Source organism: Tachyglossus aculeatus, chromosome 21 (genome assembly GCF_015852505.1).
Source record: "Tachyglossus aculeatus isolate mTacAcu1 chromosome 21, mTacAcu1.pri, whole genome shotgun sequence".
Taxonomy (NCBI): Eukaryota; Metazoa; Chordata; class Mammalia; order Monotremata; family Tachyglossidae; genus Tachyglossus; species Tachyglossus aculeatus.
The window spans coordinates 71727389-71744481 of record NC_052086.1 but is presented as its reverse complement, the minus strand read 5'-3'; the positions used below and the strand labels follow the sequence as shown (position 1 = coordinate 71744481).

The 17093-nt window shown below is 43.9% G+C and overlaps 1 protein-coding gene across 1 annotated transcript; it reads right to left on the bottom strand.

The window, feature by feature from the left end:
* Positions 1-5464: 5464 nt before the first annotated feature.
* On the bottom strand, positions 5465-16731 carry TNFRSF17 (TNF receptor superfamily member 17). Its single transcript, XM_038763490.1, has 4 exons — positions 16721-16731; positions 13685-13822; positions 13161-13307; positions 5465-5860 (listed from the first exon to the last, which is right to left on the bottom strand). The coding sequence occupies exons 2-4, from the start codon at positions 13809-13811 to the stop codon at positions 5571-5573; spliced, it is 564 nt and encodes a 187-aa protein (XP_038619418.1). The 5' UTR covers positions 13812-13822; positions 16721-16731; the 3' UTR covers positions 5465-5570.
* Positions 16732-17093: the final 362 nt, after the last annotated feature.

Genomic DNA, 17093 nt, shown 5'->3' with positions numbered 1-17093 from the left:
TTATTATTCATTCATTCATTCAATCGTATTTATTGAGCGCTTACTGCATGCAGAGCCCAACAGTGGGCTCACAGTCTAACGCGGTGGGAAGCAGTGTGGCCCTGTGGAGAGAGCACGGGCCTGGGGGTCTGAGGACTTGGGTTCTCATCCGGGCTCTGCCAGTTGCTTGCTGTGTGACCTTGGGTGGGTCACTTCCCTCCTCTGTGCCTCAGTTTTCTCCACTGTAAAATGGAGATGAAACCCTACTCCCTCCTATTTGTGGCAAGAGCCCGGGCTTTGGAGTCAGAGGTCATGGGTTCGAATCCCTGCTGTGTGACCTTGGGCAAGCCACTTAACTTCTCTGAGCCTCAGTGACCTCATCGGTAAAAATGGGGATTAATGTTCGTACATATTTATTACTCTATTTATTTATTTTACTTGTTCATATCTATTCTATTTATTTTGTTTTGTTAATATGTTTGGTTTTGTTCTCTGTCTCCCCCTTCTTTTAGACTGTGAGCCCACTGTTGGGTAGGGACTGTCTCTATATGTTGCCAACCTGTACTTCCCAAGCGCTTAGTACAGTGCTCTGCACACAGTAAGTCCTCAATAAATACGATTGATTGATTGATTGATTCTAGACTGTGAGCCCACTGTTGGGTAGGGACCGTCTCTATATGTTGCCAACTTGTACTTCCCAAGCGCTTAGTACAGTGCTCTGCACACCGTAAGCGCTCAATAAATACGATTGATTGATTGATTGATTGATTGAGCCCCACGCGGGACAACCTGATCACATTGTATCCCCCCCAGCGCTTAGAACAGTGCTTTGCACATAGTAAGCGCTTAACAAATGCCATCATTATTATTATTATTATTATTTAGACAGCGAGTCCCATGTGGGACAGGGACTGTGCCCAACTGGATTAATTGGAATCTACCCCAGTGCTGAAAACAGTGCCTGACACATAGTAAGCGCTTAACAAATACCATAAAAAAAAAAATCGTGGCTACTTAATATACACAGGTGAGGATAAAAATGCAGTGTAGACTAGTAGAAAGGGCACCAGTCTGGGAGTCAGGAGAGCTGGGTTCTAATCTCCGCTCTGCCACTTGATGCTGTGTGACATTGGGAAAGTCACATAATAATAATAATAATGATGACATTTCTTAAGCGCTTACTATGTGCCAAGCACTGTTCTAAGCGCTGGGGTAGTTACAAGGTAATCAGGTTGTCCCAGGTGGGGCTCACATTCTTAATCCCCATTTTACAGATGAGGTAAGTGAGGCCCAGAGAAGTTAAGTGACTTGCCCAAAGTCACACAGCTGACACAGTGGCGGAGCCAGGATTAGAACCCACGACCTCTGACTTCCAAGCCCGGCCTCTTTCCACTGAGCCACGCTACCTCTCGTGACTTTTTGGTGCTCGAGTTTCCTTGTCTGTAAAATGGGGATTAAATACCTGATCTCCATCCTTCTTAGACTGTGAGCCCTGCTTATCTTGTAATAATAATAATAATGATAGCATTTATTAAGCGCTTACTATGTGCAAAGCACTGTTCTAAGCGCTGGGGAGGTTACAAGGTAATCAGGTTGTCCCACGGGGGGCTCACAGTCTTCATCCCCATTTGACAGATGAGGGAACAGAGGCCCAGAGAAGTGAAGTGACTTGCCCAAAGCCACTCAGCTGACAATTGGCGGAGCCGGGATTCGAACCCATGACCTCTGACTCCAAAGCCCGGGCCCTTTCCACTGAGCCACGCCGCTTCTCAATACCTTGTACCTATTCAAGCGCTCAGTCTGGTTCTGGGCACTTTACAAGGACTTAATAAAGTTAATTATTGTTAAAGTTTCATTAACATTATTAACTTTTAGAGAAATGACATTCTGGGGGTGGGACAGAGACCTCAGATTTCCTCACCTTTTTCCGAAGCAGCAGCAGCAGCAGCTTTCCTGCCCCAAAACTTCCCACCACTTCCATTCAGAAGTAACTCCCATTTTACAAAAAGTCACAAAATCAACCACGGAAGGCCTTTTAATTTACTCACACAGGGGATCTCGAGCTGGAGGCACGACAGTGATTTAAAAACCGTACCGGGCTCCCGGCGGGAAGAAGTCAAAGATATTTCAGAATTTCACGAGAGGCCGCTTTGACCGAAATATGCCGCTTTGACCGAAATATCCATAGCAAGAACCGGCGATGTCGTGTTGAAAGAGATGTGAGAATAACCCTAGTAGAAGTGAGAGGGAATACGTGAGGAACACACTCATGCAAATAACTTGATGGTAAAACAGTCAGGGTTCCCCTAGTAAATAATTTCCATTTCTCTCACTGTTCCCAAGGAGGGAGTGAACAATGATCTTTTCATCTTTAATGTTCCGCTGGTCACGGGAGTGGAAATTAATCCACCGGCCCCAGAAAAGGCATTTCTTCCCTTTGATTCTCACAACCGCTATCGCAGGGAAAAGGGTCTACCTACCCCTACGGGGTGTCAATCACTCAGTGGTATTTATTGAGCGCTTACTGTGTGCAGACCACTGGATTAAGCGCTTGGGAGAGTCTAATACAGCAGAGCCGGCGGACGCGTTTCCCGCCCACAACCGGCTTGCAATCTAATGCAAGTTTAACTGTGACAGACTTCACGGTTCAGGGGACAGAGCCCAGGCTCGGGGGTCGGAAGGACCTGGTTTCTAATCCCGGTTCCGCTTCCCGTCTGCTGTGTGACCCTGGACAAGTCACTTCACTTTCGTCTGCCTCGGTCACTCCGTCGGGAAATTGGAGAATGGGATTGTGAGCCCTGTGGGGGACGGGGACCGTGTCCAGCCCGGTTTGCTTGCCATCCATCCCAGCGCTTAGTGAGGTGCCTGGCACGTAGTAAGCGCTTAGCAAATAGCACAGTTATTTTCAGTAATATTAATAATAATGGAGACAGTGTAGCAACTGGCTAGTACAGTGCCCAGCGCTTAGAACAGTGCTTTGCACATAGTAAGCGCTTCATAAATGCCATCATTATTATTATTATTACTATTATTACTCTGCACAGAGTACACACTCAATGGATACTCCCGATTGATTGATTGACATGTGGTCAACTTGTACTTCCCAAGAGCTTAGTACAGCGCTCCGCACACAGTAAGCGCTCAATAAATACGATTGATTGATTGATATAACCCTCCCAAAATGGGCCATAGCCATATCGCTATGGAATGGAAATATCCATAGCAAGAACCGGTGATGTCGTGTTGAAAGAGGTGTGAGAATAACCCTAGTAGAAGTGAGAGGGAATATGTGAGGAACACACTCAGATCACTGAGCCATGCAAATAACTTGATGGTAAAACAGCCAGGGTTCCCCTAGTAAATAATTTCCATTTCTCTCACTGTTCCCAAGGAGGGAATGAACAATGATCTTTTCATCTTTAATGTTCCGCTGGTCACGGGAATGGAAATTAATCCATCGGCCCCAGAAAAGGCATTTCTTCCCTTTGATTCTCACAACTGCTATCGCAGGGAAAAGGGTCTACCTACCCCTACGGGGCAGCGCATCAATCAATCAATCAGGGGTATAAATCATAAATGCCATTATTATTATTATTACTATTATTACTCTGCACAGAGTACGCACTCAATGGATACTCCCGATTGATTGATTGATTGATTATGTTGCCAACTGCTCTGCACACAGTAAGCGCTTGATAAATACGATTGATTGATTGATTGATTGCTATAACCCTCCTAAAATGGGCCAAACACTGCCGAGTCCAAATCTCAGCTGGGTTCCTTATCCTTGCAGGCACATCTTGTCTTGGTAATGAAGAAAAACAATCGGCTTTGAGCCCGTCCCCGTATGAGTTTTGGGGGTGAGTGAGTGATTGGTAAAGTACACATGCAAATCTGGAAGCACTGCAGACCATGGAATTTACACATCTCAATGTTCGGTGAGTACAGAGTTTAATAAGAGTGAAACAAAGCTGGTTTTCTTAATCGGCCCCCAGCAGTAAGGCGCAGAAGTGTAGCAAGTAAAAAGGAGTTTCCAAAATGAAAAACAGAACTATTCTATTCTATTTTCAGACTGTGAGCCCACTGTTGGGTCAGGACCGTCTCTGTATGTTGCCAACTTGGACTTCCCAAGCGCTTAGGACAGCGCTCTGCACACCTTAAGCGCTCAATAAATACGACTGATGATTGATTTTATCGATGATAATGACCAGGGATTTTTCTGAAGAGACCAGATGCGGTGAGTCAATCAATCAATCAATCATATTTATTGAGTGCTGACTGTGTGCAGAGCACTGGACTAAGCGCTTGGGAAGTACAAGTTGGCAACATATAGAGACAGTCGACCCAACAGTGGGCTCACAGTCTAAATATCGTACACATTGTACATCTGCTCTGTTGAGTGAGCGGTCAACAGAGCCTGTTAAAAAAAAAATCAGATTAATTGAAATCGAGGGGATGACAGATTCTATTATCTTTATAAATTAATCTTATTTGATGCAAGCAAATTTAACACAGCCTTTCCTTTGTACGTTAATGACGTATTCAACACGAAGGTAAATAAAGTAGAAAGTCAATTGTTCATTCCCAACAGCTGAAGTTTTTTTTGTTTTTTAGACCCAACAGTGGGCTCACAGTCTAAATATCGTACGCACCGTGCATCTGCTCTGTGGAGTGAGCGGTCAACAGAGCCTGTTAAAAAAAATAATCAGATTAACTGAAATCGAGGGGGTGACAGATTCTGTTATCTTTATAAGTTAATCTTATTTGATGCAAGCAAATGTAACACAGCCTTTCCTTTGTACGGTAATGACATATTCAACACGAAGGTAAATAAAGTAGAAAGTCAACTGTTCATTCCCAACAGTTGAATTTTTTTTTGTTTTTTAGACCCAACAGTGGGCTCACAGTCTAAATATCGTACACCTTGTACATCTGCTCTGTGGAGTGAGCGGTCAACAGAGCCTGTTAAAAAAAAAACCAGATTAATTGAAATCGAGGGGATGACAGATTCTGTTACCTTTATAAGTTAATCTTATTTGATGCAAGCAAATGTAACACAGCCTTTCCTTTGTACGGTAATGATGTATTCAACACAAGGACTGTTCATTCCCAACAGCTGAAGTTTTTTATTATTATTATTATTTTATTTTTTATTTAAAGTCAACTGTTCATTCCCAACAGCTGAAGTTTTTTTATTATTATCATTATTATTTTTTAATTTTTTTTTTTTAAGTCTCCCCTTTACCGACAGGAGATGACCGGATGGAGGAGGGCGGGCCCCGCGTCAGGCTCATTGAAATCGAGGGGATGACAGATTCTGTTATCTTTATAAGTTAATCTTATTTGATGCAAGCAAATGTAACACAGCCTTTCCTTTGTACGGTAATGACGTATTCAGCACAAAGACTGTTCATTCCCAACAGCTGAAGTTTTTTATTATTATTATTATTTTATTTTTTATTTAAAGTCAACTGTTCATTCCCAACAGCTGAAGTTTTTTTATTATTTTTTTTTTAATTTTTTTTTTTAAAGAGTCTCCCCTTTACCAACAGCAGGCAACCTGATGGAGGAGGGCGGGCCCCGCGTCAGGCTCATGGATGATGATGGAGTAAAGCTGATTCCCACAACCCTGAGAAGGTGTCACCCCCAACCCCCGGCCCACCCTTGTAACAGTCGTTTGTCTTGGTGGTGACGAGGACAGTTGCCCCTTCCTGCGTGGCTGGGAGCGGGAACGAAGGGCGGGTGGCCTCCTTCGGGTTCCCCGAGTGGCATTCTTCGCAGGTACACTCTTCGACCGTCACCTTGGTGGCCGTTCCCGCCCGGAGAGGAAAACTGGCTTCGTCCTCCTTCGCGCCCTTCGGGACGGCCGGATCTCGGACGCCTGCTTCCCCGAAGACACAGAAGAGTGTGATTTTGTATTGTCTTTCCTCCCCTCTAGACCGCACGCTCCGGTGGGCAGGGGACACGTCTAGCACGTCTAGAGAAGCAGCACGGCCTAGCGGGTTGAGCCCGGGCCTCGGGAGACGGAAGGACCTGGGTTCTAATCCCGGCCCTGCCGCCTCGGGTCTGCTGTGAGACCTTGGACCAGTCACTTCACTTCCCTGGGCCTCCGTTACCTCATCTGTACAATGGGGATTAAGACTGTCAGCCCTATTTGGGACAGTGACTGAGTCCAAACCGACTGCCTTAGTATCTACCCCAATCAATCAATCAATCGTATTTATTGAGCGCTTACTATGTGCAGAGCACTGGACTAAGCGCTTGGGAAGTACAAATTGGCAACACATAGAGACAGTCCCTACCCAACAGTGGGCTCACAGTCTAAAAGGGGGAGACAGAGAACAGAACCAAACATACCAACAAAATAAAATAAATAGGATAGAAATGTACAAGTAAGATAAATAAATAAATAAATAGAGTAATAAATATGTATGTATGTATGTGTATGTGCTTAGTACAGTGCCTGGCACATAGTAAACCCTTAACAAACAACACAATTATTATCATTAGTAGTAGTAGTAGTAGTATATAGCCATAATTCTATTTGTTCTGACGATTTTGACACCTGTCTACAGGTTTTGTTTTGTTGTCTGTCTCCCCTTTCTAGACTGTGAGCCCGTTGTCGAGTAGTGACCATCTCTTTATGTACTTCCCAAGCGCTTAGTACGGTGCTCTGCACACAGTAAGTGCTCAATAAATACGATTGAATGAATGAATGAATAATAATAATAATAATGGCACCTATTAAGTAGCGTGGCTCAGTGGAAAGAGCCCGGGCTTTGGAGTCAGAGATCATGGGTTCGAATCCCAGCTCCTCCACGTGTCTGCTGTGTGACCTTGGGCAAGTCACTTCACTTCTCTGCGCCTCAGTGACCTCATCTGGAAAATGGGGATTAAGACTGTGAGCCCCACGTGGGACAACCTGATCACCTTGCATCCCCCCCAGCGCTTAGAACAGTGCTTTGCACATAGTAAGCGCTTAACAAATGCCGTAATCATCATTATTGTTATTATTATTCTAAGCGTAGGGGAGGCTACAAGGTGATCAGGTTGTCCCACTGCGGGCTCACAGTCTTAATCCCTGTTTTAGAGATGAGGTAACTGAGGCCCAGAGAAGTGAAGCGACTTGCCCAAAGTCACACAGCTGACAATTGGTGGAGCCAGGATTGGAACCCGTGACCTCTGCCTCCAAAGCCCGGGCTCTTTCCACTGAGCCACGCTGCTTCTCCTAGTAGCAGCAGCAACTCTCTTGTATTATACTCTCCCAAGCATTTGTACAATGCTCTGCACATAATAAGCATTTAGTATATATGTTTATGTATAGGTATATATGTATATATGTTTGTACATATTTATTACTCTATTTATTTATTTATTTTACTTGTACATATCTATCCTATTTATTTTATTTTGTTAGTATGTTTGGTTTTGTTCTCTGTCTCCCCCTTTTAGACTGTGAGCCCACTGTTGGGGTAGGGACCGCCTCTAGATGTTGCCAACTTGGACTTCCCAAGCGCTTAGTTCAGTGCTCTGCACACAGTAAGCGCTCAATAAATACGATTGATGATGATGGTTTAGTACAATGCCTGGGACATAGTAAGCGGTTAACAAACACCATTACCATTATTAGTATTAGTAAGCATTCGATAAATACCACCGATGGCTCTACCTAAACTTGTGGACGGTAGGCAGCCGGGAGGCGTCCAGATTATGCCCCAGGGGTTCTGAGGAAAACATCTTTCTCCACCTTCGATCCGATGCTTTCACAGTTGGGCTCCAACAAAGCGGGGGAACTTCCACATTACCACAACATTTCAAAGCCGTCTTGCTTTTCTCGGGATTGGGGAGAAAGTTGCCCGCATTCTCACTGTCAGATTGTTAGGGGGCTTTTAAGCAGTGGATTTTAAATAAATAATTCTGAACATATATATATATATATATATATTTATTTATTTATTTATTTTACTTGTACATTTCTATCCTACTTATTTTATTTTGTTGGTATGTTTGGTTCTGTTCTCTGTCTCCCCCTTTTAGACTGTGAGCCCACTGTTGGGTAGGGACTGTCTCTATGTGATGCCAATTTGTACTTCCCAAGCGCTTAGTAACACATAGCTCTGCACATAGTAAGCGCTCAATAAATACGATTGATTGATTGATATATTTATATTGATATCCGTCTCTCTCTTTAGGTGGTAAAGCTCACTGTGGGTGGAGAAGGTGTCCGTTATATTGTTAGAGTGGACTCTCCCAAGCTGTGCACACAATAAGCACTCAATGAACCCTCAGCCCCACGGCAGCTAGGTTCATATCCGCAATTTAATTTTAACGTCTGTTTCCTCCTCTACACTCTTAGTCAATCAATCAATCAATCAATCAATCGTATTTATTGAGCGCTTACTGTGTGCAGAGCACTGTACTAAGCGCTTGGGAAGTACAAGTTGGCAACATATAGAGACGGTCCCTACCCAACGGTGGGCTCACAGTCTAAAAGGGGGAGAGTCCAACTTGTGCGCTTAGTACAGTGCTCTGCACACAGTAAGTGCTCAGTAAATATGATTGCTTGATTGATTGTACTTCCCAAGCGCTTAGTACAGTGCTCTGCACACAGTAAGCGCTCAGTAAATACGATTGATTGATTGATTGATTGTGGCCAGGGCATGTGTCTATCAACTCTGTTGTACTGTACTCAGTTCAAATCCCGGGTTCAAATCCCGGCTCCGCCCCTTGTCAGCTGTGTGACCTTGAACAAGTCACTTAACTTCTCCGGGCCTCGGTTACCTCATCTGTAAAATGGGGATGAAGACTGTGAGCCCCCCCGTGGGACAACCGGATCACCTTGTAACCTCCCCAGTGCTTAGAACATCATCATCATCATCAATCGTATTTATTGAGCGCTTACTATGTGCAGAGCACTGTACTAAGCGCTTGGGAAGTACAAATTGGCAACATAGAGAGACGGTCCCGACCCAACAGTGGGCTCACAGTCTAAAAGGGGGAGACAGAGAACAAAACCAAACATACTGACAAGATAAAATAAATAGAATAGATATGTACAAATAAAATAAATAAATAAATAGAGTAATAAATATGTACAAACATATATACATATATACAGGTGCTGTGGTGAAGGGAAGGAGGTAAGACAGGGGGATGGAGAGGGGGATGAGGGGGAGAGAGAACAGTGCTTTGCACATAGTAAGCACTTCATAAATTCCATTATTATTATTATTATTATTATTACTCTGCACACCATGAGCACTCAATACATTCCATTCATTGATTAACTGATTGATACTAGAATAGAGGGAAGTGGTGTGGTCTATTGGAAAGAGCAGGGACCTGGGTTCTAACCCTTAGCTCCTCCACTTGTCTGCTGTGCGACTCTGGGCAAGTTGCTCAACCTCTCTGTTCCTCAGTCACCTCCTCTGTGAAACAGGATTTAAATCTCCCTCCCGCCAACTGGGACTGTGAGTCCCAGGTGCGACAGGGACAGTGACAGGGATACACCACCCTGTAACCCCCCCAGCGCTTAGTAGAACAGTGCTTTGCACATAGTAAGCGCTTAATAAATGCTATCATTATTATTATTGTATATATGTATATATGTTTGTACATATGTATTACTCTATTTATTCATTTATTTTACTTGTACATATCTATTCTATTTATTTTATTTTGTTAGTATGTTTGGTTTTGTTCTCTGTTCCCCCCCTTCTAGACTGTGAGCCCACTGTTGGGTAGGAACTGTCTCTATATGTTGCCAACTTATACTTCCCAAGCGCTTAGTACAGTGCTTTGCACACTGTAAGCGCTCAATAAATACGATTGATTGATTGATTGATTGATTATTATTACAGTTGGCACATAGTAAGCAATGAATAAGTACCATAAAAAAGAAAGAGAGAAGTCTTCATTATGCGACCTTTAGGTATTTGGTATTCTCCCCCCCCCCCTCAACCCCACTGAGCATACGTATATATCATTAAAATAGACATATTATAAATTATTTATATTAAGGTCTGTCTCCCCCTCTAGACTGTAAGGTCCTTGTGGGCAGAGAACATGTCTGCTAATTCTGTTGTATTGCACTCTCCCAAGCTCCTAGTACAGTGCTTTGCACATAGTAAGTGCTCAATAATAATAATAATAGTGATATTTGTTAAGCGCTTACTATGTGCAAAACACTGTTCTAAGTGCTGGGGGGGGGTGTCTACAAGGTGATCAGGTTGTCCCACTTGGGGCTCACAGTCTTAATCCCCATTTTACAGATGAGGTAACTGAGGCACAGAGAAGTTAAGTGGCTTGCCCAAGGTCAGCCAGCTGGCAAGTGGCGGAGCCTGGATTCTAACCCATGACCTCTGGCTCCCAAGCCCTCGCTCTTTCCACTGAGCCCCGCTGCTTCCCCATAAATGTGATCGATTGATTGGACAGCCCACAACCGTCTACGATTTGAAGGATGGTGACCTCTCTGCTACCAGCGCTTAGAACAGCGCTCGGCACATAGTAAGCACTTAACAAATACCATCATTATTATTATTATTGTTATTGCTATTAGTCATGAACCTTCTCCTGAAGAGCCAACCACTCCACCTTTCAAAACCACGTAAAGTGCTATGTTCGCCGGTTCATCAGATCTCGTGCCATGAAAAAAAATATGAAAATGAAGTACAAGTAGAGCAGTATTATTATTACTATAATTATTATTACTATTATTACTATCCCCTCTCCATCCCCCCCATCTTACCTCCTTCCCTTCCCCACAGCACCTGTATATATGTATATATGTTTGTACATATTTATTACTCTATTTCTTTATTTATTTTATTTGTACATATCTATTCTATTTATTTTATTTTGTTAGTATGTTTGGTTTTGTTCTCTGTCTCCCCCTTTTAGACTGTGAGCCCACTGTTGGGTAGGGACTGTCTCTATATGTTGCCAATTTGTACTTCCCAAGCGCTTAGTATAGTGCTCTGCACATAGCAAGCGCTCAATAAATACGATTGATGATGATGATACTATTATTATACTTGTTAAGCCAGCACCTGCCCTCTCCCATATGATTACATTTCCAGGTGAGCAGCGTGGCTCAGTGGAAAGAGCCCGGGCTTTGGCGTCAGAGGTCATGGGTTCAAATTCCGGCTCCGCCGATTGTCAGCTGTGGGACTTTGGGCAAGTCACTTCACTTCTCTGGGCCTCAGTAACCTCATCTGTAAAATGGGGATGAAGACTGTGAGCCCCCCTGTGGGACAACCTGATCACCTTGTAACCTCCCCAGCGCTTAGAACAGTGCTTTGCACATAGTAAGCGCTTTATAAATGCCGTTATTATTATATTTATTTTTCTATTTACTTTATTAATGATGTGTATATGCCTATTATATCATTATTATTAAGATGCATGCTAATAGTCGGAAATTAAAAAGTACTAACCAGCATTTCTGCCAGTTTCTCCAAGAGATCTTCACTGACTAAGCCCTCATTTTCTTTTCTCTCACTTCCTTCTGCATCGCCCTGATTTGCTCCTTTATTCACGGCCCCCCCTCAGCCCCACAGCACTTCTGTACACATCCGTAATTTATTCATATTAATATCTGTCTCCCCCTCTAGACTGCAAGCTCACTGTGGGCAGGGAATGTGTCAGTTATACTGTCATGTTGCATACTCCCAGGCTCTTAGCACAGTACTTTTTATACAGTAAGCGCTCAATAAATACAATTGCTTAATTGACTGATCGATTTTGCCAAACCAAAATGAGGAGGTTAGGAAAGGGACTGCTCTCAAACACTCTGCCAGCTGAAGCCACTTCCCTCCTTCCTTTTTCTCGTCTCCCATTTTCTTCCCTCGGAAGGCTAAAATGGGGGGTCAAGCTTACGATTGAAAGTGCTGAAAAGCTTTAAGATATGTGTTCTTCTTTGGCTTTTCCCCTTTCCCAATGCCTTCTCTCTCCACATCTTTCTCTATTTATCTCTCTCTGTAAATGCCTCTCGCTGTCAGGATTCCATTGGCCTCCTGCGTTTACAACTGTAAATCTTTGGGAGTAAAAAACTAAGGACAGAAGATGTAAGCTTAAAAGAAAAAGGTGGGTAAAGTCAAGAGAAAGGTGACCAACGGGATCACTTAATGGTACAGGCAGAAGAGAATGGAAGTCTGCATTCTTTTTCTGTTTTGAAAAATCACATTTTAGCGGAGGCCTCAAACTCAGAGGCAATTTTGTTTCAGAAAAAAAGAAACTGGTTTTGAGGTGCCAGGAAGATAAAGGGAAGGAGAAACATAGCTGTTTTCAGAACCAATGCATCAATCAAACGATAATATTTATTGTGCTTATTGTATGCAAGGCTCTGTATTTCAGCTCTTGGGAGAATACAATATCGATTGTATACAATACGATTGATTGATTGATTATTGTTGGCTGACATTTTGCCCTACTTCAGGGAGCTTACAATCTAGAAGGGGAGAGGACAATAAAGTAAATTACAGATAGGGGAAGGAGCGGGCGTACAAAGATAGGAACAGAATATGAGTCCTGAGGCAGCCACATATTGACAGAACGGGGAGCAGAAAAGAGGTAATTGTCAAAAAATTTTTTAAAAAATCTAAATAATGACCTGCAGCACTCTCCTTCCCTTAAATATAAATATTTAACACCTGGAAGAATTGGTTTGAGCAAGAATTGGTTTGAGATGCAAGCAATTTAATGGCAGGTAAGAGGACTTTCCGAGGCGTATTTAAAACACGGCCACAAGTGCCGTGAAGCATATATTTCCTGGTAGAGCCGGACAAGGCGAGCATTTGTGGTAAAGTGGTCTTTAGCCCACCCTGTGACTTTAGACAAAGAATAAATCGTTTCTGGGAAAGGCTGATGGGTCTTGACATAACAATTCAGAGAAGGGGGAGCTATGAGGAAGTATCTGGAGAGGAGAGAATTTGAGATTAGCCGTCAATGTCAGAATGACGAAAGAGGATATTCATACACCTCCTAAGACTGCTGGCCCACACAAACACAACACCAGTAAGAATTAATAATTATGGAACTTGTTAAGCATTTACTACGCACCAAGCACGGTTCCAAGTACTGGAGTAGATACGAGTCAACCAGGTCGAAACCCCCAACAGCCAGCCCCAAAGAAGATTTTCGTAAAGATTTTTGTAAAGATTCAGCATCAGCAAGTCACGTACCTGTATTTTTAAGTTCCTCCTTTGTTTGCTCTTGACTCATCTTCTTAAATAAGAATGTCAGCACGAAAACTGTCAAAGACAAAACAGCTCCCATCCCCAAACAGATCCAAAGAATCTCATCTGTTATTTTGACTGAACCAGTTGCACCTAGAGAGGGAAGGTCAGGGATGTAACAAACGCAAGGCACGGAGCATGAAGCATTTGTAATATAAATGGCAAAACAGCAGAGCAAACCTCCCTTATGGTTTAACATCAACTTTTTATGTCTTAAGCGGTGTTTCGATGACAATAGTCACTTAACTGGCTATCAGACTTACTAGGCTAAGCAAGGCATTCATTTCTGAAGAGTGATGGGATACTCGCCGTCTGGAGGCATTTGAAGAATTGCCTTCCTTTGTTTTCAAGGTTTGAGTTAGTAAACCTCACTACCTTTCTAGCGTTTTTTTAATTACAAGAAAAACACAATGCTATATAAAAATGCGCAGCTCACAGCAATGAATAAATACAATAGAAATGCTACTTACTTGCACTACAGTAACTCTGACACACCACGGGTGGTGACTTAGGACATCGAAGGTGACAAGGTTTGCAAGCGTGTAGCAAGTTGTCGAAATACTCATTTTTGAAGCACTGTTGCACCATCCGGATCATTGTCCAAAAACCTAGGGAGACCAGAAAGGGGGAAATCTCGCCCAACCGTACCAATAAGCTGTAACTATCGCTACTTCATTTCAAACCGGAAAATTCTAGGCGGCACACTTGGTGAGGAGGGGTTTCCCCTCCGGACACAGCCTCAGCGGCGAAGGATTTGAATACCGATTTTGAATTCAGGTTTCTAAGATGTCTGGTCAGTAGTGTGGAGAACAGGGGAGGGTGGCGGCAAAGATCTTGGGTAAGTCACACGTGAAACAGAAACCTCTTATTTATAGAGGATCCGGGCAGGTGAAGAAAATGGTACGTGTGCCCAGGGGATATCGGTGGGAGCCAGGCTGGCATGTAGGTTCTGTAGCGTAGTGGATAGAGCACAGAGCTGGGAGTCAGGAGGTCATGGGTTCCAATCCCGGCCCTGCCACATGTCTGCTGTATGGCCTTGGGCCACTCACTTCACTTCTCTGGGCCTCAGTTCCCTCATCTGCAAAACGGCGATCGAGACTGTGAGCCTCACGTGGGACAGGGACTATGTCCAACTCGATTTGCTAGTGTCCACCCCAGAGCTCAGTACAGTGTGTCGCAAATAGTAAGCACTTAACCAATACCAGATTTAAAAAAATTACAAATTATTATTAGTATTATCTGATTGTATTGTATCTACCCCACCGCTTAGCCCAAGGCTTGGTAATAATAATGATGGCATTTATTAAGCGCTTACTATGTGCAAAGCACTGTTCTAAGCGTCGGGGGGATACAAGGTGATGAGGTTGTCCCACGTGGGGCTCACAGTCTTCATCTCCATTTTACAGATGAGGGAACTGCGGCCCAGAGAAGTGAAGTGACTTGCCCAAAGTCACCCAGCTGACCAGTGGCGGAGCCGGGATTTGAACCGGCTTTGAACCGGGATTTGAACTGGTACACAGTATGCACTTAAAAATTCCTTATTATTACTATTATGGGTAACTTGGGTACTGCATCATTTATCTGATACAAGATGTCCTGAGCATATTTTCTTTCTGAGACTAAAAATGGTAATGAGTAGAGCCAATTACTGTGTTTTAGTCAGTTCTGTATTATGTTGGCTAAAAAATTTCTTGTTCCAAAACATCCCCTTAGTAAAGAAGCAGCAGCTTCTTAGTAGAGAAGCAGCGTGGCTCAGTAGAAAGAGCCCGGGCTTTGGAGTCAGAGGTCACAGGTTCACATCCCGGCTCCGCCAATTGTCAGCTGTGTGACTTTGGGCAGGTCACTTAACTTCTCTGTGCCTCAGTTCCCTCATCTGCAAAATGGGGGTTAAGACTGTGAGCCCCAAGTGGGACAACCTGATCACCTTGTAACCTCTCTAGTGCTTAGAACAGTGCTTTGCACATAGTAAGCGCTTAATAAATGCCATTATTATTATTATTATTAACAGCGAATATTTTCTTTCCATTAATACATTTTTCCTCCAAAATGTAGATAGAAATATATCTCGTATTTACAAGTCTTTCCCTTATTTAATCCGTATGCCGGATAGATTGGGGAGACACACGGAAGGGGGTTCCCAGTGGTGAGATGTGACTGACACAATCATTCCCAAATTCATCCCCTTTCTTGTGTGACATTAACAAACAGCTGCTACTCTCCGGCTAAACTTCATACCGCCCCCCTGCAGAGAGCAGAGAGGAGATTTTTTAGATGACTTCTTTGCAATAAAGAAACTGAGGCACGGAGAGTTTCAATGGCTTGTTCTCACTCAAACAGTGAGTGGCAGAGTTTAAGCACGAATCCAAGGTAGCTGACCACATCCACTGGGTCACGTGGCTTCTCAGAAAGATAGATGAGGTAAACTGGCAATGCGCTTGCAGCATCCTTCTCTCCTTGGCTGCCATCTTCAGCTGTTCACTTTCCGGTGGCTTCTTCCCGACTGCTTTCAAACAGGCTTACGCTGCACCTGTCCTAAAAAAAAAACCACCCTCCCATGACCCCACAGCTCTCTCTAGTTATCGCCCCACACCCCTCCCTACCATTCTTTTCCAAACTTCTTGAGAGAGTTCTTTACACCTGCTGTCTTCACTTCCTCTCCTCCAATTTTCTCCTCGATCCCCTCGCAATCTGACTTCTTCTGTGGGCGGAAACTGATTCTCTCCTGATTCTCTGCTTCTTTGACTTCTCCTTCACTGCATAGAAACTGACCCCTCTACGATAACCAAAGGGCTTTTTCTCGCCAAATCTGGCAGCCTCTATTCTATCTTCCTAGACCTCTCAGCTGCCTTCGACACTACAGACACTTCTCCTTGAAACTGTATTCAGCCTTGGCTTCACTGACACTGTCTTCTCTCGGTTTTCCTCCTATCTCTTCTACCTCTACTCCTCAGTCTCTTTTCCAGGCTCTTTCTCAGCCTCCCACCCTCTGACGGTGGGAATCCCTCAAGGCTCAGTTCTAGGAGCCCCTTCTATTCTCCATCCACACCCACTCCCTCGGAGAACTCATTTGCACCCATGGCTTCAACAACCATCTCTTTGAGGATGATTCCCAAATGTACATTTCCAGCCCTTACCTCTCTCCTTCCCTCCAATCACGCATTTCCTCCTGCCTTCAGGACATCTCTACCTGGTCGTCCTACAGACACGTTGGACTAAACATGTCCCACCAGAACCTGTCTTTCCTCTCCCCGCAATTACACTATCCTCCCTATCTCACAAGCCCATAATCTTGGCGGGTCCTCAGCTCGTCTCTCTCGTTGCACCCGCATGTTCGATGTCGCCAAATCCTGTCGGTTCTATCTTCATAATATTGCTAAAATTCACCCTTTCCTCTCTATCCAATTGCTGTCACACTGATTCCAGCACTTATCCTATACCGCCTTGACTACTGCATCAGTCTCATCTTCCCCAGGGCGGTGGAAAGCAGGACGGCTGGGCTAACTGACCTTCATGGAGCGGAGGAGATCCAGGGCTGGCCCCCGTGGGGCTAAGGAAACTGTCTTTATTCTCATGATCTGCAGAAGCATCAAGTCCATTCAGGAGAGAGGTGTTCAGTGCAGTTAGAATGATCTTTTGCTATTTTTGGTCCTCCGAATCGAGAGCTTTTCAGCCGAAGGTCTACAAGTCGAAAAGAATCAGGGAGCGTAAATTAATGATAATTGTGGTATTTGTTAAGCGCTTACTTTGTGCCAGGCACTGTATTAAGGGCTGGGGTAGATACAAAACTATTCAAGTTGGACACAGCCCCTATCCTGCTTGGGGCTCACAGTCTTAATCTCCATTAAGATTAATCTCCATTTGACATATTCCCTGTCCTCA

Excerpts from the sequence above, each read along its gene's own strand:
- TNFRSF17 (XM_038763490.1), bottom strand. The coding sequence starts at position 13,811 with ATGATCCGGATGGTGCAACAGTGCTTCAAAAATGAGTATTTCGACAAC. Across the intron at positions 13,308-13,684 it reads TCAGAGTTACTGTAGTGCAA|GTGCAACTGGTTCAGTCAAA; the intron begins GTAAGTAGCATT and ends TTCCCTCTCTAG. Across the intron at positions 5,861-13,160 it reads GGAGGAACTTAAAAATACAG|GCGTCCGAGATCCGGCCGTC; the intron begins GTACGTGACTTG and ends TCGGGGAAGCAG.